Raw genomic sequence first — 27,520 nt, 5'->3', positions numbered from 1 at the left:
CCACCTGGAAGAGGATCGCTTGGGAATTCATGACTGTTATTCATACTTTGCTTTTTTAAATACGTAACTTCCTGCAATGCGATCTAAGCTAAATCAAACCACGCTATAAAACCTCTCAAAATATATCGTCTGCTTTTAAACTTTCAGTAGAATTTTGCGCGTATAAACGTTAGAGAATTATCTACACAATTTTTAGGTAATAATCAGTTGCCAGAACATATTAATATATTGATATAGTATTAAATGTACCTCTTTGCAATGAAATAACAGAAGCGTATATATTAGTCCTCGGTAAAGAGGTCAAATCGGGATTTCGTGAGGTATATCAGCTCGTGTTTTAGGATAGGGCCTCCGTGGAAGTGGCACTAAACGCGCGTATAATTCGTAAGACCCGAAAAACCGAAAGTGATAGCTAAATGAAAGTTGGTATACGAAGAGAGAAACGTTTTTGGGGAATTGATCCGTTTGGAACATCGTGGTTGAGTGACCAGATAGAGCATCCTATAATATACTACGCGCCTATGTTTCATAAAAAACATTTCAGCTTTTAAAGACGGGGAACGAGGTGGGAAGGGACACCAGCCAAGAGAAAACGAGTTTTATAATAGCCAGTTTATACCATAACCCAAAGAGAAGGGGTGGGAGAAATTATGAAAGTCGGAAAGTTAAGAAGATGATGACGCTAACTCTCCCTTCGACCAAGGAAACTGTTCAATGACTCTGACGTGACGCCACTATCATGAATTCGAAAGACTTCAGCGCACGGTTAGACTTAGTTAGCCCCAGTACGTAATAGGTAAATCTTAAACGATACATTTCTAATTATCTTCATTTAAATTGTTATAAAAACAGATTTACACAGCTGAGCATCGCATCGCATCGCATCGTAGATTTTTTTTTTTATTAGGAGAGAAAGGCCAAGAGGGAAGTATTCCGCGGGCCCGATCGCATCGTAGATAAGAAGCCGCACCTCGAGGGATAAGCGAGAATATTGTAACCTCCCGTAATAATCAAGGGACCTCCTGGGTTTCTACTCCAGGGGTGTACGGTTACATAGAGGATTAACACACAGCGTTACCTCTGACCTTTCCCCGTACTATATAAGCATCGTCTGCTTATAACATTAAGTCAGTCATTCCCCACTACTAGGATGTAGTAGTATGCTCGAGCATAGGGCGTCTTGCCCTGGTATTGGACTTCATCATCCATTAATAGTAATTATGTTTAGTTCTTTAATTGTATAATGCAAGTCGGCATTAATTTATGATTTAGTTAGTTAATAAAGTATGATTGAACCTAAGGAACTGAGTAGTTATTCTTAGTATTAGCCAAGGCTTTTATGGCCACGTGGGGCGAGTTTAGTAATCTCGCAAGCGTGGTTACATAAATGGCGAGCTTGCCAGGACCGACGGGTCCTAGTCTATTTGAATTTTGCTTTGGCTATGCTAAGCCTTAGTGTGATCGTAGTTAGTAGTAATTAATTGTTAGAAGTAAAGTTAGGTTAGTGACTTTGCGGATTGGGGTCTACCGGTATAAGCACTTCTGAGGAGCCTTCCTTTACAACAATTCACTACGATCACGATGTTCAACTCATACTCAACCTTCTCCAGAAGCAAGTTTAATTACTTGGCTTATCTCTATGGGACACTCCCTAAGGAGAAGACACTACAGTCAGTATCAACGCCTACAGAGGACGATTTTGAGTCAAGTTCTTCAACGGACGGTAGGAGCGCTCACTAATACCCCCTGCGGAGACTTCCTCAATTACATCGTCTGATACGGCAGCTCAAGATCTGACTAGCCTCACCCAGGAAGCGTAAGACGTATCTAACCTGGGAGGACGAAAGCTAGGACGAGCCATCCGATGCCATAGTTCCTGCTTTCATCAATTTTCTTATAACTTTTAAATGATTAACCTAGTATGATAGTTAACTGGAGTCTTTTAATTATCTGTTACATTGTTTAAAGTTAATTATTCTTATTATTATGTTATGTTTAACTTAGAAAATTTATGTATTTGAATTTTGCCGATGAAGTCCAATCTTTGTCGTCTGGGGGGATGTAACCTCCCGTAATAATCAAGGGAACTCCTGGTTTCTACTCCAGGGGTGTACGGTTACATAGAGGATTAACACACAGCGTTACCTCTGACCTTTCCCCGTACTATATAAGCATCGTCTGCTTATGACATTAAGTCAGTCATTCCCCACTACTAGGATGTAGTAGTATGCTCGAGCATAGGGCGTCTTGCCCTGGTATTGGACTTCATCATCCATTAATAGTAATTATGTTTAGTTCTTTAATTGTATAATGCAAGTCGGCATTTATTTATGATTTAGTTAGTTAATAAAGTATGATTGAACCTAAGGAACTGAGTAGTTATTCTTAGTATTAGCCAAGGCTTTTATGGCCACGTGGGGCGAGTTTAGTAATCTCGCAAGCGTGGTTACAATATATATGCCAGCCGTTTTATAAGTTGCATTAAAAACCTTTACTTTAAGCCCATTTATAAAGCATCCGAGCTGCCATTATGCTAGATACCTAAGAAGATAAATGGACGATTTAAGTTCGAGATTGGATCTTTCGTCGCCAGAGACGGTGGCGAAACGCGAATGCATCTCGGTCCCCAAACACCCCATCAACGATGTCTGTACTACATATACGTTGCGCAGCTCGGCCATTCCATTGGAGACCGTCCTCGTAAATTGACTTCGATTTTCCCTGCATGCGCAAGTATCGTAGAAACAACCCGCCTTGCCTTCTTACTTATTCCTACAACGCGCTTTATATTGCGTTCTCCTGTCATGTTTTTTCTTCGGTTTCAGGTTTTTTGGTTATAGATAAAGGAAGAAGTGAAAGTACAGAGAGAGTGCATTGAATAAATGAGATGATAAAAGAAAATGAGAGAAAAAAATTGGTTCCAAATTAAAGTAGGAGGAAAAGGAGTGTTACGTGCCATCCAAGGTAATTTCCAAGTATTTTTCTGTTTTGGGGAGAAATAAAAAGAAAAAAAGAGGCGACATTTTGCAAAAACCATCTGCGTGGTGCTTCGAGATTGAACTTTTCCCATATCCATGGAATATATGAACAAAATTGATTATTTTTTTTCCAATTTATGTGTGTGTGTGTGGTTTTGTTCGAAATTTGATCTCAAATTCTATCAACGCTCAACTTATTTCGAGTAATTTCGATATCACGTGTCTGTTATTGTTTTTTTAGTATAAATTTACAGTTTTTGCAAAGATTTGGGTTTATTTTTAGATGGAAATTGTGGTACTCCCAATCACTGGAGAGAAATTTCATTCGTTTTTTGGAGGTAAATAAATATATTTTGAGATTGTATTTCCGCTGCTGGGTCATAGAAGTAATTCTAAAAGTAACTATTTTTCATGTCGCAATTTCTTCTATGCCGTGAAACTAAGTTTTTTGGAGCAATAAAGTAACACCATCAGAAAATATAAAGGAGACAGTGTAGAATTACTTCAGTTGAAAGTGGGATCACGATTTTATTCTATACTGAAAGTTCTGGGTGCACGATTAATTTTCGTTATGTTGGACGAAATAGAACGAAATAGAATTCTAAAATGTGCTTTTTTTACTGCAAAAACATGAAGAAGTAATTATCTCTTAACGGATGACAACAAGACACCGTGGGCCAAGTGTTTCATCATCACCAGAGTTCTTTTAGACGATTGTACACCGAGGTGCGCTTGCGTATTCCTTACTACTAATACTCGAGCGAGCTCCATCGATTGACGACAAGGAAAATGGGTCGAGTTGAGAGGCAGCGAGCAACCAATCGATGGAAAAAATTCTTTCTTTGATAAAAGATACACGAAGTTATTCCTTTTCAGAGCCCATGGGCATAAAAGTGAATTGGAATAAATTTTAAAATGGCGTCTATGACACACACATCGTCGCGCGCGAGATGAATTAGTCATTTTTTCACGTGATTTAGGTTCGAGGCAAAAATCAGAAGCTTCGATATAATACTAGTGGATGATGAAGCGTATCGTGACGCTAACTGATGAAAATGTCGCGTACCGCGTTACCAATCTAAAGTGATGTCGCTTCCAATCGTCACTAGGCGGTGCGTGAGTTAATTTTGAAAAAGGACTCAGCCCCAAGCTGCGTCTTAAGATACTTATCCAAATTACATCGATATTTGACCAGTGAAAAATTTTCGAAATCATCTCAGTCAGGTTCTTTTTTAAACATAAACCTTGAACTTATTTTCAACCGATTACGAAAGTTATTGGTACTTAATTGTGAAACACAAAAGAAAATTCTCATTTAAACGTGTCCAAACTGAGAATATCTTGGTAATGCGTATGTCTTGGTATAAGCGATATTTTTGATTAGTTTTCAAACGAGCACAGAATAGATAGAAGGCTATTGCTCCCAGGGGATCCAAATCATCGGCACCTCACGAAGATCGTTCTTATCAGCGACCAAAATCGGAGATTTTTTCCCCTCTAAGAAAATTGGTTGAGAGGAAAAAACTATGGCTCTCGATCGAATCAGAGTTAATCGCTATCAACACGGCTTGGGATTGAAGGTTTGGGTTACTTTGGGTGACGACGTTACGAAATCGAAAACGAAAGCTAAACCAATCTTAATGATATGTTTTGGCTCCTTTCTTTAGCTCATTCATTCACGTTTGGGAAAATTAACGCGTGATCTTTTGATGGGGACGATACAAGTACTCTATAGTCGTTAAACATATATTATCGTTACTGCAATGCATTTTAATTTTTACTGATGGTCATACGTTGACCAAAGTTCAGAAAGTCTTTTTTAAATCGAAAGCAATTTTCAAGGGTTTTCGATTCTTTGTTATAACCCTTTGTTAGATATCTGTTTTCATTTAATGTATTGAAAGTAATTTGAGGCGGTATTAGATTGAAGTCAAACCCTTAATTTCTGATAAAGTTATTGCAAGTATTTCAAATCCAGTTTTAAATATTTTAAACTCCTTGATAGCAGCTAGCCAATAACGGCCATTATCAGCAAACCTTATGTTCTATCCTTACAATCGAATTAAGAACGTGATTGGTTGAAATATGGGTCTCAAGGAAGCAACCAGGCCTATAACGAGACTTCACCTTAATATCTGGTATAGTTTTAACTCAAAATACATTAAATATTAATTACGCGTAGACAAAAGGAGCAAGTTTTTTTCTATAAAATTAAGTGTAAGTGTACGAAATTGGCAGCACAACCCGCAGCATTCATTCAGGGACACCCTGTGTCTATAATTGATGTCGTGAAGTTTCCCTATACCTTGACTTGTGACGAGGTTTAAACTTGTCAATATAGAAGTTTAATTAAATATAATATTATAAATATTCCTTCTTTAAGTGACCAACTAGTCGCTTTTACCTACAGAATACTTTGATGAGAAGCAACAAATGGCAACGTAAAAGAGATGGTCTACCCAAAACGAAAAAACATATTAATTTATGTAACTACTAAAACTCGTTTCTCTCCACAAATTGGAAACCAAAAAAAGCCTCAAGGATTTCAATATGGACAAAACGAATTAGCAGTGTATGTTGCCGCCATTTTCGAGTTAATTTGAATATTAGCTACAGATTGATTGGCTGATTGACCTCCAAGCCTTATGAAAAGTGTATTAAACTATTTTTTGCATAATATTAACGTGGGACTACGTTCCTCCTAAACGGCGATTTTTGGCTTTAAAAAAAATTAAGAAAAGGTGACACGATTTTATCCAAGTAAAAATACACTATCTAAATCTTAACCAGTGTATTTAAAGTGTGGAGGTAGTATTTTCAGTGAAAACTTTCATGTAATCCTCCCCTTTAACTATACCTTTAAATTTTTTATTGGAAGAAGGTTGACTGAGAAAAACGACCGAGTTATTGCAAAAGTATAATTAATGACTTAAAAATGCAAATTAACTGGGCCTTCTAAACGAGAGAGAGAGAGAGAACTCGAAATGAAAACATTGACTGATCTAAATCGCTAATTATCTTTCTATTACATGTTCGCGAAAGTTTTAAAAGTCAAAAAAGAAAAAAAGAAGGCCTCGTTTCAATAATTGGAAAAATGGTTCCGTCGCAAATAATTTTTTGGCCACACGATGATACTTAATGAAGACATGATTCTGGCTGCAGTATACGCTCCAGATCGTTATGGACCGATCTAGTTAAGAAATAATAAATTACGGCGCAATTAAATAAAGGACGAGCGAGGCTAGCCAGCAATTATCTCCGAATCGCGGTATGGAAGCTACGCAAGGATCGGTATGTTAAAGTTGATGAATGGGTAGCTTAAACCCAACAAATTATTCCTAACAAGGAATTTGCTTTAACTAATTTGACCAAGATAAATTGAGTTTGAATTCGTAATTTGGTGACTCTCGCCTTTTACATTACATAACCCCAAATGGTGTATAAATTAAACTGAAATAATTTAAATTATCTAAAGCGAAACATTTCAGTGAGACGTGTTTTTCAAGGGAAAGCAAGTATTTGATTTTCTATATTAAAATGAAGGACATTGCTCATTCTTTGCGTCTGTGTAAATACTTGCTCGTCATATATATAATTAAATTAGACCTCCAGCAGCGATCCTATTTACGAAATGCGTAAACGTTTAATCAACGTAAAAGGCCCCAACTCAATGAAGCAAAAAGAAAAATAAAAAACAACAACTTCAGGGTATTGTCCAAGGATTAAAAGCTGCGGGGAGTTAAGGTGTTATACTATAAAGCTTAATTTCGAAGGTTTCAACATGTCATTTAGTTTATTTTAGCAAATCAAACGCGTTAATGGAACATTTCCTTCGGGGTGCAATCTCCTAAACATGTAGATGTAAATTCCGAGAAATATTTTGTTTCGGAAAGAGAATCTATTTATCACTGGTGATTACTGTAACTAAAATGCTTTTAGACTGGTATTTTTAATTCCTATATAAATTATCGTGAGATTTAAAAGCTGGTATTAAATAGAATAGACTGAACCTCCTTTACAAAGGAGTATAGCGCTTTAAGCCTATTGTACCGTCTGTTCTGGCGCATTCCCTAAAGGATTAATTGGCAAGCTTTTTTCAAAAGAAGAAAGCGCGATTAAAAGGTTTGGATGAAACGAACAATCTCTCGTACATATTCCGAACGAAAGTATGCCAATTCAAAAATTTATTTCGCTTTCAATTCAACACCCAGTTACCCCTTTTTATTATCATTATTTTGTATCAAAAGAAATATCAGGGTATTAAGAAGTTGCTTCATTTTAATCGCGTTTAACTGCAATCTCTTCAAAGAGGAAGCACTGTTCTATTGAAAGTTGACCATCTTCGTTGTTGTTCTGCGAAAAAAATTCTCACTTTCACTATCCGTGTCTGTGCCTGAGGAGACCAAATTCTCCGTCAGCCCTCCTTTCAAAACTGTGACTGAGTATCAGAGTTCCGCACATGCTCAATAGGTGCAACAGAGAGGAAAAAAATCAGAGTTTGTTTACGGCCATTATTATTAACGGATAACACGACGTCTGGCTTCTTGGCCGTGCGCCGAGGTAGGTGCGCGTGAGAGAGATATCGGGCTGTGTTGTGATTGGTCCCTTTGACTCACCTTCTTATCTGTGCTCACTGGTCTGACGACCTCTGTCATTGCAAAGTTTTACTTCCAATTTTTTCACTATCAGAGATGAATTAATGAACCTTAGAACAAATCTTCAGAAACCATAGCCCGAAACAAATACGTAAAACTTGCGCTGATATATTCTGTATTATATTCAATTAGGTTAGTATTTTTATCCCATTCCATTTCATTTTATTTTTTATTTTGAACAATTAAAGAATGGCACTGCGAAACAACAACCATCAAGGAATGTCGTCTAGCATCTTTCTAAACGAAGTTCTTCTATGAAAGAACAACGTAATAATAGATCACTTATTAAGAACGGCATTCTATTTTGTGATTGCACTAAAAACATCAATACGTTTCCTTTTGAGGCGCTATCGAGAGCGCCAGGGTTAAGATTGACCTGAAAAAGACTCTCAGGGACGTAACATTCATCGATACTGTCCAGTATTTGAAGATATTGCGTAGTACATCGTGGCAAATGGTAATAAATGGATTTTTTTCTGGCGAAATGATGAAGCGGTAAATAGACTAGCGCGGAAGCGGCCCATTCTATCTCTTTTTGATAATAAAGATTCGATCTAGCAATGGGGTCCCTTTGTATCTGGAGGATTGTAGCGAGAGCAATGTACCTATCACCCGCCGAGAGTGGTTATTCTTTCGATCAAAATATGGCGGATCTTTTGAAGAATTCACTGTATGTGGTATTGAAAAAACGTAATGAATGGATAATGTAGGTAGCTAGTTCAATTCGCGGCGCTACAATATACCTTTTCACGTATCGAGAATACCGGTATTTGTAACGTCGATGTAAGGGGTTAAGTTATATTCCACCAAACTCCAGGGTTAAATCGCGGGTGTTGCACGCTCGGTTTTACTTCGTAATTCGGATTTCGACATGTTTACAAGTTTCCTTTCAGAGGCTAATACGAAGCCGTTTTTGGATGAATTCATTTACTGTGGATTGAAAAGATTTACGATTTACAACCACTCAGGTCATGGGGAACTTTAACAATGCGAAAAGTTTAGTTTTTTTACAAGGGTGATAGCGAGGGCAACAAGACTCGCTCGCACGCCATTTCATATGGATGGATACCTTATGTGTTAAGAAATTCAAGATAGCTAATCGCACATAATTCAAATTGGTCCCTTTGATAGTTTTGAAACACTAGAAATTCTGATTATTGAGCCAAATAAGTAATTATAAAATTAAGAATATTTGTAAAAAGGTCAACGTTTGACTAGGGGATGATGTAACAACAGTGTGGCCTTCTTAGGGAAAAGATCTGTAGCTCGTGGATGGGTATTTGTTTCGTTTAGAGACGCGTCCATTTTTTTAAGATGTCGCCAAAGATCATTGAAACCGCGGTAGATATTTCTTAAAACGTAAATATCGATGCAAAATTTGATAATCTATTTATACGCTACTATCCCTTTAAATGCTTCAAGAACTCAATTCACAATAACTAATCGTAAAGTTGCTTGGCGATGCGTGCTTCGGAACAATTTGAATTTAACCATAACTCAGACAACTACAATAGCCAAATAACGAATTGTTTTGATTTTTGATGGATAACTAACCTAACTTATAAATTTTGACCTGATATTCTCATGGCCCCGTGTTTATTCACACTTTAAAATACGAATAACTTCATCAAATTAATTATCTACATTATGAATCGCGTATAGCCAAACAAAAAAATGTTCTTAACTTAATAAGAAAAAACACCCAATTTCCGTCTCTTTTATACAATTAATAAGAGATCTCACTCCATCTTCATCCATTACGAGTGTCCTTCCATTACCGCATCACCAATGTTATCCTTTAATAAACACTAATTCAAATTCCAAGTACATAGCCCATATATTTGCTCGAGGCTATCGCACCACCACCAAATTTATCGCTTCCTGCGTAAAAAGGTTGAGACCGGATGTCGATATTATGCTAATTACTGATATCATTAACATCATCTTACTACGGTGGGAAATCTGGTTAATACAATACTAGTATCGCGATTTATAGATATAGTTGAAAAATTAACCGTAATATAAAAAAATACTTCAATATCCAACTTCTTTCTCTAACACCACCATAATACTTTATAAATGTCAAACAATGTAACCGAGATAATCTAGCCGCAATTGTTCCGGCATAATATTCGAATTAAGACACACCACACTAGCTTGGTGTTATCCCTGCAATGTTAATGCGTTTTCATTAAAACAAAGCGTCGATTGTGTTCATTTAAAAAGACCGTTAAGGTTTGCCATAAGTGGTTCTCCCCATCGCTATACGATCTTCAAGGTCAACATGATGAAAAAATTAAGTTTGATCTTATTTTAGAGGGATCCATAGAAACGTTTGCGCACAACCAGCTTGCACGCGACGAAGCCAGCGCCATACTGGCGGATTTTACAGGAACTAAAAGGTAGATTGACTTGCGGGGAGGGTACGCAAACGTCTGGATGACCGCTTGCTTGGTCGCGAGTAAGCTCTTCTACGACAACATCTCCCATTAAATATTGTGATAACCGCAGTCATTTAATGTTGCTTCTAAGCCTAGTAATATTTATAAGGATGTAATTCTAGATGACGTCATATTCGTCCTTGATTTGTAAATTATTTATGCCTAACTATTTTATTCCATTTACGTAAAAGTGCTTCAAAATACCTTACTGATCATGTAACGGCCATTTCGTCTCTACTAAATTGAGATTTTAAGCGATTCTTCCAGGGGCTGTTAGTAAAATAATTGGTTTTGAATGGAGATTACGGTATAGTTAGTATAATTATTTGCCTTTAAATACGCATTAAGAAAGAGATATAAATTAATGCAGCATCAATTATCCTAGATGGATCTATTAGGCATGGCACAATATTACAGGGGTGATGATTTTGGGTGGAATTTTAATAGTTCTGTTGATAATGGAAGATTATGTAATAGAATACAGTCTTAGAAAAGTTAATATTTTCATAGGAAACCAGTTTTTTCTGTTTTAATCTAACCCCTTCCAAGGTTGGCTTTGGGAGAGAGTGGCGCGTTATTTTAGCTCAATTGTATACTTACGCAAAAATAGCGACCAGCACCGGAAAAAGTAATTAAAAATAAATTTCAGCGCAAATACAAAAAAATCAACCATGCACTAAACCTATAATTGAGAAAAACGTACATTTGAAATGAGTTAAATAATAAATGGGTTTACCAGTAATCCGTAAATGTCAATGTCGAAACTTTCGCAAAGGGGATAATAGAAACGAGATTAAGAACCAAACAGATAAACCAAATATAAGATGTCAGACGTTTATATATTGGTATTAAATTCGTTCCTTTGATTGCAGGAAGTGATACAATAAAAAGACATCACCAAATAGACAAGAAATCTTCCATCAAAGCCATGCAGTCAGATGGAATGGAGATACCCTTATAAACCGTAGGGTTTTTACCATTTGTTCCGAGCTAAATACAGTACATATCCTATAAGCCGAAGTTACCATATGCTTTAAAAATGGTTCTAGGAATTGCTATAATAACTCGAGAGGGTTTGAAATAATTTTTGTATAATAATATCTTTGAATCAGAATACTGGGTATTTTTGTATAAAAGTTTTGAAAAGAGGTTGATTTATAAGGCCAGCAAGTGTCAAAGGAAAATTAAAGCATGACTATAGTGTACATTACGATACGCTTTTGTTATATTTTCCAGAGGTCAAAATCATCAAGGCTGATATGCCACAGCAGAAAAAGGACCAAGGTTTGATTGATTTTGGTTTTGCCAAAAAGAGACTTAATCTTATATTCTTTGTTTTGTTTCCTAGATATCCAATAAATCTTGTTCGGAATGCTTTCTTTTTTAAAAATGTTCAAGCACAATGAAATTTATGACTCAGAAACGCGTGTGGAAGCGCTCATGAACAATAAAAACGAGAGTCAGTTATCTTACTCTTTCTTATAAAAGTTTTGGAACTTTTTCTTTACACGATAAAAGAAATCGGTTTAATAGAATTAAGTTTCTTCTCAGTTACTGTTATGTCCGGTATTCGTACACGGATAATGGAATTCAGCAGCTGAGAAACCTTGAAAAAAGTTCGTCTCGGGAGAAACGTCTTTAACAAGCTTATGTATCCTACATTTCGTCTGTGAAAAATATCTTGGGGCTGCGGTTACTCGAGGTTTATCGCATTGAGTTTCAATGTCTGTCTTTAATTCTATCCTCTAAGATGCTAAATGGTACATTTAGATCTTTATTAAATTATGTAATGTTTTTGGTGCGTTGGATATTGGCTGGTGTGGTACGGGTATTAGATCCAAGTCCGTCCATCAGCAATTAAATGAGCTCTGTCACGTTGTCAAGAAAATATTAATTAATTAATTAATACTTTGATAAATATATTATTTTAATCAAATCATGCAAAATAAGGCATGCAAGAAAACGTCGCAGACAGCCCCATTATATTTAGCAATAAAGATAACCGTAACTTAACTGAAGGGAAAGATAGGTATTTTTCTTTTGACCGTAGACTCTTGTTCAATGAAATTGAATTCCAAGCTCGTGCAACCAAATTTAATAATAATAAAAAAATGCCCCTAGCGTCTTTCGCAAATGAGGAATATTGGTAGAAGCATGCAGGCAGCGAAGGTAAAAAAAAAAGTCATTTAACAATAGTCCGTGTCTTCACGTTGAAATTAATAACAATTAAAGTCTACAGTCAAACCCTAATATCTCATTCTCCAGCGCGTGAGAGCCGAGAAAAATATCTTCAACCGGACAATGGACACCCGAGGGCTCAACGAAGAAACAATTATAATAAAGCATCTATCTAATCCCGACGGTTTATGATAACCTTCCGCTTTTTTAACCACCGGTATTTCACGATTCAAACGCGTATCCCGGGTACCGTTGCGTGGCACGCTGGTTTTAATATTAAAAATTAAATTGCCAACTTAGAGGACAGCGACGACCTTCGGATGGATAATCGAATGATTTTATAGGGGTGTATTAAGATACCTTAAACGTTTGTTGGGGGCAAAAGAATATGATGAAAAAAAACAGTCCCCATCAAGTGGTAGTACAATCTCACGTGCTCTACCTTCTGAGAACTTAAGTTTGGAATGTTCATTTATGCACCTCGTTGAAACATGGAAGCACAAATAGAAGGAGTGGAAATCAGGATAATGGTGGTTACAATTTCAAGTCCTAGAGAGCGAAGGGGAAAATGTGAGGCGTACTAGTATAATCTGTACTACGCCACTAGGCCGCGAACCGTGCGCCCGCTGACGTCATAGTCTTCGAAGGGGTTAGAAGTTGAAACTGTACCTAGTCCCGCACTCATCTGTTAGACACAAAGAACTTTGAGCTAAAAAACTATAGGAACTAGTGGAAACTATCGGGGTTCAACAATGGATAAAGGTATTATATGTCCTACACAACATTCTGAATTCGTTCTTCGAATACTGTGTCGGTTTTTGAAGGAGCGAGTCAGACTAGGTCTGAGTGTAAGAACTTGGTAGCAGACGCAACACGAGGCAGCGCGGAGCACGCCTGCGCGTTACAGCCGGGGAACTCTATAACACGCCAGTTTCTCAACGTGTCGTCCTCTCCTTCTATTCGTACTCCCAGATGAAACGTCCTTGACTATAACTTTCGCGTCCATTTTAAGTAGCTATCACGATACGCATGAACGAAGAGAGTCTAAATTTTTCTTTCAGTTTTTATTTTTTATTTTTTATTTAATAATTTACCTTTCTGTGGTATAATCGGTTAGGAGTTACCATAGGGTAGATGGGATAAGTTAAGTCAGAAGCTCATTTATGTTCTAAAATCAATGCAAATGGAACAGTTGATTTTATGATAGGCCTAATTAGGCTTTCGTCAAGTATTTACATATTTTTATGATGTACGCTATTTTCCAAGGTGGCTTCGGATTGGAAAAAGTATCTTAGTGAGCACCTACTACTTAAGAGTAAGTGTTGCTGATCAGTCAGTAAGTACTTATAGGATGATTATTCATTAATATTGTGAGTTTATTCATGAATGATAAAAATCAAAATGTCAAAATAATATTAAAGCTAGAAATGAGAATGTCTAAAACGGCGCCAATATAAAAGTTGTTTTATCATAGTCCGACCACGCGTTCTCGCAAATGACTGAGAACTAGGTCTATCGGGACGCGTGAGAAGCGATTACAAGAAATATCACAATTAAGTAACGTTAATGTCTACGTGTGCAAGAGTACGTCACTCTAAAAAAATCATCTTCATAACGTTAACAGTCATGGTATTTTGCATTGAAATAAATAGTAAAAGATAAAATCGCAAAGTGTCAAAGAACATGGGGGTCTACATCATTTAATTACGGAAATATAGGCTTCCAAACATTGATTGGCCCCTAAAACAAGGTCATTGTCAAGCATGCAAAGTAATTAGCTTTACTTTACCGGCATACTCTCACTTCTACTCATTTAATAGTACACTTCTGCTTGATAAAAGTTCAATAACGCTCTTAGATTGAAGACTATATTGTTGTAAACAATCAAAACAGATTCTCGTCCTATAATCTGAGTTGAGATAATATAACACCCGTAAATAAAAATCCCATATTTAACATTAATAGCCAACAGAAAAACGATCAGATTTGGCTCTTTGCCACTAAAAATTAAATATTTCAAAAAATATTTCAACCACTCAATAAAGGGCCAATAATCAACTCTTTTTCTTTAATTAAACCACTAAAATCAATTTACTTCTGTAAATTAAAAGCTTTTTCAATTAATTAAATATGTCAATTCGAAGAGAAATTGCTTGTGGATAAGTTTTAATATTTAAATTACTCTAAACTATCGCCGTCAATATATATTCTGTTTAAAAAATTAATACTAGCCGAATACCCAAGGCCTACCTAGTAATTACGTGGGATGCACGTGTCTTGAAAATTGTGTAGAAAACTGGAGATTGATAACGTATTTTTAGCCTGAAAATTTTTAAATTACAGGTCTGAGAAATATTTTGATGGTATTTAGTAACTCGGTTAAGAAAATCAGATTTGATCTACAAAATTTAATAGCTTTAATAGAAAATGCAGCTCTTAGCTGGGGTATACAATCGACTGACCAGATGCGAAATAAAAATTACGAGAGAATGGTTCAGTTTGGATAATATTTTCATTCACACCAAGGACTAGTATTCAAAAGTAATTGATAGTTTACACGCATAGAGGATTCATACCATTTACACCAGGAGGCTGGGCTACCTGGAGGATAAAAACCAGTCTGCTTTAGTCCTCCAGGGAATTTGCCATTCTGGTGTAAATGGTATGAATCCTCCATGGTGTAAACACTGTACCTTTCACTGTTTTTATGGACTTAGACTTATTAGTTAAAAGCCCTACCATTAGTAGTCTATCCAAAATTATTACACGTAACCCGTAAACACACCTCAAGAAGCAGCCTCTTCAAGAAATTATAGTGGTTCGCTTTCAGTGGTCATTTAAACACTTTGTGAAATTTCATCATATCACACAAAGTCAAGGTCTTAAAGTGAAACACCACAGCAAGTGGCTTGAAAATTGACGCTATCTTGAAATGGGACGTTTACATATTTCTTAAATTTAAAAGACCACGTTCCTTCAAAGGCCGTTGGAGCTATTTGCTTAATGATAGTAGAGTTTCTGAAACGATGTGTTGTATAACATTAAAATTCAGTTTCTATCCACTCTCTTAACCAATTTTTTTCTTTATCTTAGCTCCATTGTCTGAAGCACGTATCTTCAACGGGTCATTGGGTCAAGCGCTATTATAAGAGAAACCACTATTTAAGTTTTTCACGAACATTTTCAGGGACTTTTGCGAACGAACGCGGTTAACAGAAAAGTAAAAAAAATAAAAAATTAAGATTCGAATTTCGTTTGGAGACGACCTTGGGCTTTTGAAACAGTAAAGAACTATCAGTCTTATATATAGCGGCTTAAATATTATTTTCATATATGTTTTTCTTATTTCGTTTAATGTCCCGTCTTAATACCTGAAGTAGAAGATAATTAAATGAAGTAAAAAGTTAATTCTGCGCTATTTGAGCCACGATTGTTGATGAGAAATACATTTTATGAAGAAATAAATCGCTCAAGCGAAATAGGCATTTCTTCAGGCGCTAATTACCCTGCAGTGAAAGTCCACAAATTAATTAAAAATTGGACAGACATTGGCCTCAAGTATTCAGGACTTGCATGCACTTCAGCCTGTTATTAAATACGCATATAATATGCTAATTGTTGTAAGAGATTCATTAGGCTGTTTGGAAATACGCATAATATTTCATTACACTGAAGTTGACAAGAAATGAATGTACTATGAACTAATTAAGACCTATGCCCTCTAGACTGTCACCTTAATTGCGTTTCTACGTTTCTCACTTGAGAATCAGTATCCTTAATTATCCGTAAGATATTTTCTTCAAAATTTACGTTCATTTATCACAAATGTATCTAGCTGATGGTTTGGGGGTCAAATGTATAACACTTAATGAAAATACTTCAATTAAATTCCAGTGTTTGAGACAAGTTTCGTAAATAGCTTAAAGACACCAGACTAAATTTAGATAGATACGTCATATTCCAAGATATCAAAAGATTTTACGATCTTAATGCGTTTTATTATACGTAAAATTGGCTTGTTTAATTACATGTCCGTCCCCTAGCATTTTGAAAGATATTTAACACACTAATATGTGGTTATGATTCCATTAAATATTACTTAATTTCCATTAAAAGTGTGACGAACTAACTTAAAAATATTAAATTTAATGTTTTCCTGTCAAAGAACACGTAATCTAATACATTAGTTTATATACTAATGATACTAAGAGTAGCAATTGCCTTGCTCATAAAGCAATGCCTCTCTATAATTAACAGTATTTAAAAATTATTAAAGAATATAACAGCAGCCTTCAATGTCAAACAAATGGTTTAGATCTTTGATTAAGTCAGAATATTTTTTACTCTTAAATGTTTTACGCGGCTTTCTAAGGAATTATACCAACCACTTCATTTTCATAAAAAGTAGGTAGCTACTGGTACTGATACTAGAAATAGCTCTCAAATTATCCGTTATTAGAGAAAATTTCATAAATGGTCACCAACTTCTTCTAACATAAGATTTTACATCACGTATCTAATGGGGATTCAATTAAGGCATCGTTCGAAAAGCAAATACGCGATCCGAAGACCTCCCAGGTGTGTTACTGTGCTATGTATAGCTTAATTCTTAAATCTAATTGAAATGGTTTGAAGAAATTTAAATTACCGAAGGTCTTCGAGAATCTATAAATCACGCTAATAAGCTAAAATTCCATGAGTAGTGTACAATTTTCTCTAATGTGGAGATACTTCACTTGCGTACTTCGTGTAGGATGAAGGACCACACTGAAGAAACTAGATATTAAATGAACAGGTTCCTTTTCCTACGTGGTATGATTGAATCAAGTCCTAGCACGGGACATATGCAAAAAATAGGCCACCAACAGTTATTTATAAATCACATAATAATACGTCACAAATGTAAATATTGGGCGTGACAATTCGTAAGATCGAGTTAACTCGCATTGTCATATCCCACCTCATTAGCATTGTTCTCTCAACTGGATTCCAATGTTTTTAAAATCCCATAAAGTGGAACTATACATTGCCTTGGCATTGTACGTTTGCTTAATGGTACTTCAGTGTCGGATTTTGGGGTAGTTGGTAGCGTAACCATCTAATACTCTCCTTAGGTTTGTGTTGGAAGGTGCAGGTTAGTTGCTAGAAGCACACATCCTTTAAAATAACGTGAAGAGGTGTCTTTTGGTGGGACATTTACCAGAAACAGAAATCATTGCTTATACTGTGTTTTCCATCTCTACTTTCAATCCTACCCGACCAACGATGGAAAAATCACAGTGGGCTATACTCTATTTCGATTTTATACAGAAACGTGGTGGCATGGATAATACCAATACTACAATCCTCTACTTATTAAGAACATAATAGCGTTATGTTGGTATAGTCAATATTCACGTTTCAGGTATTTTATTATTTTAAATTTGGAGTAAATTCATGATAAGCCCGCTTCGCTGATCAAATAATTTCTAAAAAAATTCATTCCCACCTCGTATTGACGCCTACAATATTATACATTACCATACGAGTGACTCGAAGCTGGGACGTACCAACGCAATTACCGCGCGTATAACAATTTCAAAACACTTAATTTTCTATTAAGAAAAAAAGAAATAACGAGTTTCTGTGCCTCTGAAGACTCAATAAAATCTAGTCAATATTGAAAAACAGATTCTAGGTCATAAGTATCACACGAAAAAGATTGAGGAGTTACAACCGAAAATTATTCAATCGTAACCAGAACATTGAAAGCGATTCGAGAAGTCTTTTTTCCTTCTCGTTATTATAAAACGGAACCTTGCCAATTCCTTCAAAATAAATAATCAAGATGAAAGTTCATCCAAGCGCGGTAAAGACCCACAAATTGAGAGTGAAAGTTTATAAAAATATTAAAAAAAAGCTTTAATTTTCACACTAAGAGAAAAATAGTGTTATGTCACGCTGAAATGTACTCCCATTTAACTAGGGAAATGATGCGAAAAAAGGAAACAGAACTGATTTTTTTCTTTGGTATTTACTTTGAAATCCTTCAGTGATTCGATAACTTTTTAGTAGAGCAGTCGGTATAACTCACTCCGGAATGCTTATAATTTATTCAAAGTACCTTTTTTACGTTTAATCATCTGAAGTATTCGCTGTGTCCTTCAGAAAAGATTATACGGTTTCATTAAACTCAAACAACTATCTCAACAAATTCCAGTTATTTGAGTAAAACTACTTTTGCTTGTTTTTAGACTTCAAAAACTTTAAAGTTGTTTAGTGGTTTATTATTTATAGAGTGAGTGATTGATTTTGCGAAGGGTGCTTAATTTAATATTTTATCTACGCGTGGGACAATGTTTCCTGGTATTTCGTGACCTAGACTCTCTTAATTTTTAATTGGATGTAGGCCTAATTATTCGAAGGTTAAATAACTGTCTACATAATTTGGAAATTTTTCAGGTAGTTAAAGAAACCAACTACTAGGGTTCCATACAGAATGATAAAGTGAACCGACTGGATCGAGTTACTTAAACTTGAACTTCCTACATCAAATATAATCAAGATTTCAACAAATAAATTTAACGAAAAAAATTGTTTGCGCCGTAAATGGCACTTCACCAATATTTTATCGTGTCACAAACAGCGAGAAACTTCAATCACCGTAGCGATAAAAATTGTCGGTAAAAATTATATCTAATCCAAAGTTAAGAAACAAAAGAATAAAGACATCAGAAGGAGTGGAGTCGAAGAAATATATTTTTTGGTTAACAGCTCCCTGAAAGTGGCGTGAAGATTGAAAGCGGCTTCTTTGGGTAACCGTGTAAAAACCATTAAAATACTTCAAATTTCTATCAGAAAAAGGGGTGAACGAGAGATAGTGAACATATCCATTTGAAATTATCACGTAGACCAAAGTTCTGCGGTTGAAACCAGTAATATATTTTTAGATAAAAACCGTACATACGATCTTAATTCGTTTTCTTCTGACAAAAATTGGGAGAAAACCTTTTGAAAAGGAAAAATAAGATTTATAATACCTTTTCCTATATTTCGTTAGCTTTAAACCACTTTTCTAGATTCTTCCACCGTCACTACCTCAGGCTATAGTCGCTTGTGCACGAATCTAACGGTTTAATTGGGAATATATATATATCTATTTTCGGCCCTGGCGGGTTAAGGATTCCTTGGTTTCTTACTTTAATATCTGGCACAGAGAGATCACGCGATTCTCAAGCGATCTATTGAGCGAGGAACCATAATTCGCGCGTATCCCACTTGTTTCATTTATATCATTCGCTGAACCTACAACGATTAGCCTTGGACGAGTTCTCTTAAGCACTTATGTCACGTCTCCGTCTTCAAGCGTGGTTTAACGCAGGGTCGTTTTGCGGTCACCGTACTTTCTGGGGTGCTAGGCAAAATTTGCATTTAACTTTTGACCAAAAAAGGGGGTCTACATCGATTTTCTTGGCATTTTACCGAATCTAAGAAGATAATTACCTTAACCTTCAAAAATATCATTCAACGTAACCCATCTTTCCCTTCAAAAAAAATACATGTCGCGTCGCATCCTAACAGATAAGATTGCGTCATTTCTACATCGTCTGATATACGTTTTATGTTTTTTTTTGTTTTTTACTTCTAGGGTTCCATCACTCGGATTGAACTTCCACGGTTAAGACCTTGAAAAATAGCTCAATCTAATGTCCTCGGCTTGGGGGCAATTTGAACTAATCGTTTCGTGTTTTTCATTTGAATGTGATAAGAAGGAACGATTAAAATTAAGCTATGAGAATTGCCTCGCTTTAGGTTTGAAGTAAATCGTAGCGGAACTTCCTTGAACCCTAAAACGCCTTCCTAACTCATACCCTGTGTGTTTTAGTTAATTTTTCTTGTAACGTAAAACATAAAATACCAGGAACAGTTACACGTGACCCCAACGGCTTCTTAAAATGTTTAAGGGTATTTTAGACAAGGGCTTATGTTAGCAACCATCCTCCTCAAACTACAAAGTCATCTCCAAAGAGATGGGAGCAATGAAGAAAGTATTTGTTTTCCTTCATAAAACATCACGAAAATTCCATCTTGTCAGTTTTAACCCCATCAATGAAAGATTTAGAATAACAAAAAATTCATGGATCTGGGTGAATCTGCCTGTCATAAAATACGTGCCAAGTTCATCATAAACAAGTCTCATCTCCAGCTATCAAATTCCTACTGAATCCTTGTTTACAAGAAGGATCAAAACTGGAGAACTATTGAAAGCGGGCTCATCAAAGATTTTAGAAAGATGATTCACATCAAGTAAAAGGAAATTGAAGTACAAGTAGTTTTTTCTTCGAGGAATTGAAAAGAGTCTGTTTAAAAGCTTAAGTACCTGTACGTGTCAAACACTGCCCACGCAGACATTAGACCGCCGACTGGCAACCTTTTCAGGCAATAAGAGTATTTGTTTTAAGAATTTTTGCCATTAACGGAGATGAGATACGATTTCAAAATATTGCCCCAATGGATTATGACAGCCCCTTTCACCTCAATAACTTAAAACTTTCGTTTCTTTCACCTACAGAAAACGTACTTAAAGGATGTATCTGTGTCAGAAAGAGCTCTTCAAAAACAAGGTTCAGTTTTCTTACTCATCTACCAATAAGAAGGAGAACTACATGCTGCAACCAGCAAATATACAAGACAACATTCAGAAACACCCATAACACACGGAAATGCATTGTCAAAGCTAAAACATGTAACCGCTTTTTCCTGGTTTCCCTGAACTAGCGGAAAACATAAAATACTAGGCTTCTCGTAATCTAACTGTGGGTTCAACTCAAGTCTAGGGTATGAATATAGGAGTAATAACTAGAACTGGTTTAAATGTCCAAACGAAAGCAAATTTAATAGCATTCAAATACCTAACCAAGGCAGAAGGCCCTGGCTAACAAACAATAAACAGTTAATTTAAATCCCCGTATTCTATTTACATTAACCCCCAAAATAATATTAACATGCACACTATAAACCCCGGAATAATATTCGCATGCACACTATAGCCCCCAAAATAATATTAACACTTTAAGGTTCGAATTAAAATTGTTTTACGATACCCAAAATTCGTTGGCTCTCTCTCTCTTTCAAACACGCACGAAGCGAACGCGCACGATTTGCGGATGGCGCTAATTACTTAACCCGCACCCGCATTAGCTGGAGCGAGACGGACTGGTTTGTGGTCTTTCTTCAAAACTTCTATGTTTCAGGACTGGTCACTCTTTCTTCGAAACTTCTATGTTTCAGGACTGGTCACTCTTTCATCCAAAACGGCTAAGTCTCAAGACTTTTTCCTTTGTCGTTCTCTAGGAGCAGCAAAGCCTTGCTCTCCTTCTCAGTCGAGTCCTTGTCAAAAAGTAATTCTCCTCGACCTCCAAGTTCAGTTCCTCAATTCTTCTTTTTCGCGGGCACTTTCTCTTTAGCCAATCATGTATAAGGATTTGGTCTAATTATTTAGTTCTCCGAACTCCGGTAAAGGTTCAAAGGTCGAAGAGAGAGAGAGAGAGTAGATTTCTCGGCACCAAATGTGTCCCGAGAGAGAGCAATTAATCAGTGCGGTACCAGGTACCATTTTAAGTGGCACCGCGAAGACGCGAATAGTCCAACTTTCCAAATATAGAGATAATACAAAAATACAAAAAGATAACAGAGCCATTCGAAAATATAGTTCAAATGGCCTGAACCGACAAAATAAAATTATAGATTCTTAACCCGATATATGTACAGTTTAACCCCTACCCAAAAACTTTCGCTTGGACATTTTTCGTAGATACAAAGGAGAGATAGGGGAGAATGAATGACTGTAATAAAATGGGGTTCTTTGAGAAGCCAAGTACTGAGGATACCGCCGTAGGGAAAAAGCGTAAGGAAGGATTCTCGGACCTACCCGAGAGCAGGTAACCATTTGGGAATAATTAGTAATACTGGGAATTTATAAAATGAAATGTATTTCTTGACAAAAATGGAATCTAACAATATATCTAAAAATATAGCCGTAACAAACAAACACAGCCATAACCGAGGGGTACTGCGCATGCTTGGATGTACTGTAACTTCCGACATGCCGTTTAGTGGTACTCATTTCATTTGCAAATTAATTAAGCTATAAAGAGTGATACATTCGCTTACCCAAATAAATGTGTTCGAAAACAGATCAAAGGCAATGATCACTTTCTGCAAAGAAAAACGTTTAAAGGATTAAATCTCATTAAATTTTCCAGCTAATAAAACGTATTTTTAGAGTAAATAAATTTATCAATTAAAATTTAATTACCACAAAAAAACCAAAATTGTTAATTCCTTATCTTGCGAATGGCTTAAAAAACGATAATTTGTAACTTGAATCGATTAATAATTTTCCTTAGAAGTAGGCACTAATTTGACCTATTATTTTTTCACCTTTCCAGTCCAAAACACTTCACTCAAAAAAAACCTTAACGCCAGTATAGCGTGAAGCTTTTTTCTTTGAAACGTATAGGCCTACGTTCTAAAAAGTCCGGAACTTCTTTTTTAAACTAAATGACAGAGTTAACACCTGTTTAGTGCTTGAAAAAAAACTGCAAAAAAAGTTTGAAATTGTACGAAAAACCGAGAAACTGAATTAAAGGGAACACAAATGAAAACGTTCTTCCTGTACCTCACATAAATTGAATTTCATTTCGTTCTACGCTCGGTTCTGCGTTAATTGTGGTGAAATGTCATGACATATCTTTCTATATACAGGGTGTTTTCGAAAAGTCCATCAATAATGAAAGGGCGTATTTATTGGGCCATTTTGAGTCGAAAATGTTCTATGACATTTTGCCGTCCGACCCACGGTTTTCGAGTTATGATTTGAATATTTTAGGGATGACCCCTTCATTAAATTAGCGCTGTCTTTCAATTTCTTAATTAAATTTAAGGGGGTCATCCGTAAATTACTCCAATCATAACTTGAAAACAGTGGCCCGGACGGAAAAATGTCATAGAACATTTTCGACTCAAAATGACCCAATAAATACGCCCTTTCATTATTGATGGACCTTTCACAAACACCCTGTATAGCTTTAAGAATGATTCTGCCGTCTGGGCGAATTCTAATTTTCTTCATAGATACCCATAAGTCAAAAAGTTAATTTTAAAATTATGTAAAGTACATCTTTGACGTCACTCTATTTAAGTTTAATATTTCGAACGAGCATATCGAGTCGAAGCCTGTACCTTCGTTCACCATATCATCATATATATATATAATTATTTTCTAATTAAGCAACATTCCGTTCTTATTAACATTCGCATCTAACGAGAAAGGCTGTAACCACAGATATTTTTTCTTTCTCTTCTTTCTGTTATATTATTTATTGTATTTGTTATTTAAATATAAAAAAGAAGAATCAAATTAAACAATACCGTCATTTAAATACAGGAAGCTAATAAAGAAAATAAATGAAAACTGGTAGATATTAACCTGGTTGACGCTAAAATAATTAACTAGCGTACTACAATTCGTAGTCCTTAAGACAAGTTACAAAGATTGAAAGACAGTTTATTATAAAAGGAAGAAACGAAACGTCCATGCACGGAGTCATAACCGTTAATTTACTTAGTCTGGGTTTATTTAATGATCCCATCGTTACAAGTGTTTATACTTAATATCGGTACTTTACGAACAGGATAAAAACTCCGTATCTAGAGTTAATAGCGTCTTTCTTCTAACACATGTCCGCTGCTTGTGTTTTTAAACCATAATTATAATAAGGTACCGCTTTAATAAACGTTGCAATATGTAATTAATTTTATAATTTTAACGTTGTCGTTTTGAAAAATTAATGTCTTTTAAAAGTATAATGATTCTTAACCTTTGACCCTCTCTGAACAAAATATAATCATTTCCTTGATAAAATTACGTATAAGATGGAAGGACAAGTCATTATCGCGAGTGTGTCTGCACTTGTACGTAACAATCAAAATATGTTCACGTATTTTGTAGGTAAAGATATTTTCAATTTGATACAATGTACACATTCCCCTGACTTATTTCTCCGGAATCTTTCCTTGGCATTTCTATAAACCGCGAACTCTCTGCCCAAGTTGGATTAACATCCAATTCCCTGAGGTGAGGTATAAGCCTTAATAGTAGCTATCGGCGACTTACGGAGTATATAGTGTCGGAATATATCTTTGAGATTTTGGCATTTATCGAGACACCCCGTGGCTGAATTTTGTCTTCCCAACCTATAAATGCTTCCACCTCTATAAGAAAAGGAGGAGAGGAGAGAGCGAAATCAACCAAGTGGAACGGAATACAGGTAGCAAATGCGTAATGCATTCGATAGAATTCAATCACGAGGCCTACCTTACTCACTAGCCAACCTAACCCGCTTGACTTTTATTATCGAACAACGGTTACGAGCTGTTAAGCACGCAAATGCTGCTAGGGATCCGCGATAGACACCATGCAGCTGTAGCAGATATAACAATATACGTCGTCTGTGTATTGAAATTACAGAATATAGATTCAGATTGAATTAACTTCAGGAATTTGCAAGAATGCAATGAAAAGAATAGATTACTTCAAGTTTAGGTATTAATAGTCGCCGAATTCGAAAGGTAGAACCAGCAGAATCCTTCGATTAAGATAAGAACATCTTTATAGTGAACATGACCGTCGAGAAAGTTTGTGGGCCCCGGGAAAATTGAGCAAATCGCGGGATCTCTTCAAGACAGCCGTAAACACGAACTGGTGCCCACCCTCTCGACGTCCCTGATAGTGAAATCCTTAGAATAAGACGATGTATCAAGGGCCTTCTATGTCTCGATACTAACGGCTTTCCAACCATGGAAATGGTCTGATCTTCTTAAAATGAATCAGTTGGTTGAAATCAATAATAATGAGGTTGATAACAAGGCTCAACGGTTTGTTACGTCAATTTCCCTATTCTAGTTTCTTGTCAATCAAGTATCCAAAGTTATAGAATCATTACGTCACAAACATTCGAAGCTTTCTTGACAGTCCCTGACCAAGCAAGAGTACATTTCTTTAGTTAATTCCAACAGCACTATACCCCTGGTTGACGCACATCGATATATCATAAAAATTCTTCCATTTGATAACTTGGAATTCGAGAAACGAAAAGAACCCCTGGGGAAGAAAGTAGAATGCCTATAGACACGCAATATTATATCTGAGGAATTTCTGAATGTTTTTTATCCAGTTCATTGTTTTCACTCAGAACGAACTTTAACCTTAGAACGGTTTCATTAATTTCAACTGCCTTGGGCTATTTACTGATAAGTTGTAGCTTAAAGCAGCGTCTTGTACTAAAAAGATTGCTGCAAAGAATTTGCAACAACTGATTAAATATCCACGACATGTATTTGAAAAATTCATTATTTAAATGTTCTTTTGGGGAAAAAAAATGAAAAATCAAATATACCCTGGAACTTTCTTAGAAATTTGAACAGCAAGTAAACTAAGAAAAAAAAACTAATCTTAACATTGTTCATTAATGAGAACAAGATTACCATAAAGGTATATACTAAAGTAACTAAACTATGCGCGCACAGGATATGAACTATTTGCGGTTAGAAAATAAGTATTTTTCTATACCATGGTGAAACGTACTGGAATAATTTCCTTCGAGGCTTCTCTAAAAGGTTCCAAAAACGGGCAAGGAAAGCCACATATGTAGCTAATTTAGAGTAGTGAAAAAATTTACCCTCCAGGTAAAAATTCATATCATGTAGAAGCTTGAATATTTTGTTTATTTTAGCAATGATATGACTGTAAAAAAAACGATTATACAAGTAATAAACTAGTATATAAGAGCGGCAAAATTTGTAAAGATAGCCCCTAGCGGCTAGTGTCGCGTTTATCGCGTGTGTCACGCGATTGGCGACAAAAACTGTGGCTAGCGCGTGCGTCCGAATAAGAGAAAAATACTCTTTTGTTTCCGGTTTCTTTTCGCATAGCCTTTCCGGTCTTTAAATTCGAGCGGCCTTTTCTAACTAGCAGCGAATGGGGGAATAGAAAGGTTGCATTGACTACGCGATTCGAATTTCAAAATGCCTAGCAAATCAGAGTAAGTCGCGTTAACTGAGCGTCGATTTCGGTAATCGGTCGTTAAGAGTAGCGATTACACCGGGTAATAAGTTTTCTCTCTCTCTCTCTCTCTCTCTCTCTCTCTCTCTCTCTCTCTCTCTCTCTCTCTCTCTCTCTCTCTCTCTCTCTATTCTCCCAATATAACGATTAAGGTTGATTTGCATAAACTCCAATTCCGAAATTCCCCTTCAAATATGACCATCGGCGATTTTTCTCGTCTTTTTTCTTTCTTCCCTAACACGATTAAGAACAAAATGAACAAAACCCTAAACCATAATTTCACTATCTAACAAAATAATATGAATAAATAAAGACTCATCAACTTCTCGTAAGACTTCAATAAATTAAAGATAAATATAATTAATTTTTTACCCCTTTACGTAATCAATCTTCTATTTATTTGAAATCAATTTAACCACAATTCAATACGTTGCGATTTAATTAATAATTTTGCTTGCAATTAAAGGAGGAACTAAATAAAACGAATTATGGTATGTACATACGCAAATGGGGGAAAAAAGAGGACATCGTCGATCGAGTTAAGTCTTATTTTCCCACGAACTATGTAACCCCTTTTTTTTAAAAAAAAAGTAAAGAACAAAATGTTGCCGTATCATTTTCCAAACGGTTTAGCTAGCGGTCCAAATAAAATAATTTCAACCTGCCAATTTTCATTTTGATAAATAGCGTCCACTTTTTATCGATAAAGGGTAAATACGTCAAGTTTTGCTTACAAAATCTGGTGGTTCTATTTACACCTTCCCATAAACAAAACGTGACTTAAATATGGAACTCATTAAGATCTTAGACTTGGGTCAAAATTAACATCAATAATGGTTTCAATTTTTAAACGCATCCAATTATGTCAAAAACCAATCATTAAAGGTTTGTCTGTCAATATTCTGCGGGCCGTGTTTGAAATACACACCAATAGTTTAAGGGAGTTAAAAATATTGCGAAACATTTTCGTTCACTCATTATTGAAACGATTTTTAAGTGTCAAGCTGTCTTACTCGTAATTATGATCATACTCGGCGTATTTGAAATGAAATTCATTGTTACAATCTTTCATGTTCAAGCACGACCTTCCGCCAATTGATAATAATCAACACCCCTTCTATCATAAGTCCAATAGTTGTTGCGTCAAATCTAGCGGTCATTAAG

General features: G+C 35.8%; 1 protein-coding gene and 1 long non-coding RNA gene across 2 annotated transcripts in view; one reads left to right on the top strand and one right to left on the bottom strand.

Annotated features, from left to right (window-relative positions):
* The first annotated feature begins 994 nt into the window (after positions 1 to 994).
* LOC149623617 (uncharacterized) lies at positions 995 to 2,366 on the top strand. Its single transcript, XR_016374779.1, has 2 exons — positions 995 to 1,723; positions 1,786 to 2,366. It is a non-coding gene; the product is annotated as an uncharacterized LOC149623617 (long non-coding RNA).
* An 8,375-nt stretch (positions 2,367 to 10,741) lies between these two features.
* Positions 10,742 to 27,520, bottom strand: part of LOC149623613 (acetylcholinesterase-like) — a 144,601-nt gene continuing 127,822 nt past the window's right edge. Inside the window, exons 5-6 of the mRNA XM_089852657.1 lie at positions 22,405 to 22,449; positions 10,742 to 11,942 (exon numbers count right to left, since the gene is read on the bottom strand). Coding sequence (XP_089708783.1) covers positions 22,430 to 22,449 — 20 coding nt within the window. The 3' untranslated portion in view covers positions 10,742 to 11,942; positions 22,405 to 22,429. The remainder of the gene's footprint in view (positions 11,943 to 22,404; positions 22,450 to 27,520) is intronic.

This window comes from Phalangium opilio, unplaced genomic scaffold (genome assembly GCF_054372755.1).
Source record: "Phalangium opilio isolate 3A_F unplaced genomic scaffold, DU_Popi_V2 ptg000113l_1, whole genome shotgun sequence".
NCBI classification, from domain to species: Eukaryota; Metazoa; Arthropoda; class Arachnida; order Opiliones; family Phalangiidae; genus Phalangium; species Phalangium opilio.
Note: the sequence above shows the minus strand (reverse complement) of the source record. Positions and strands in the feature narration are given on the sequence as shown.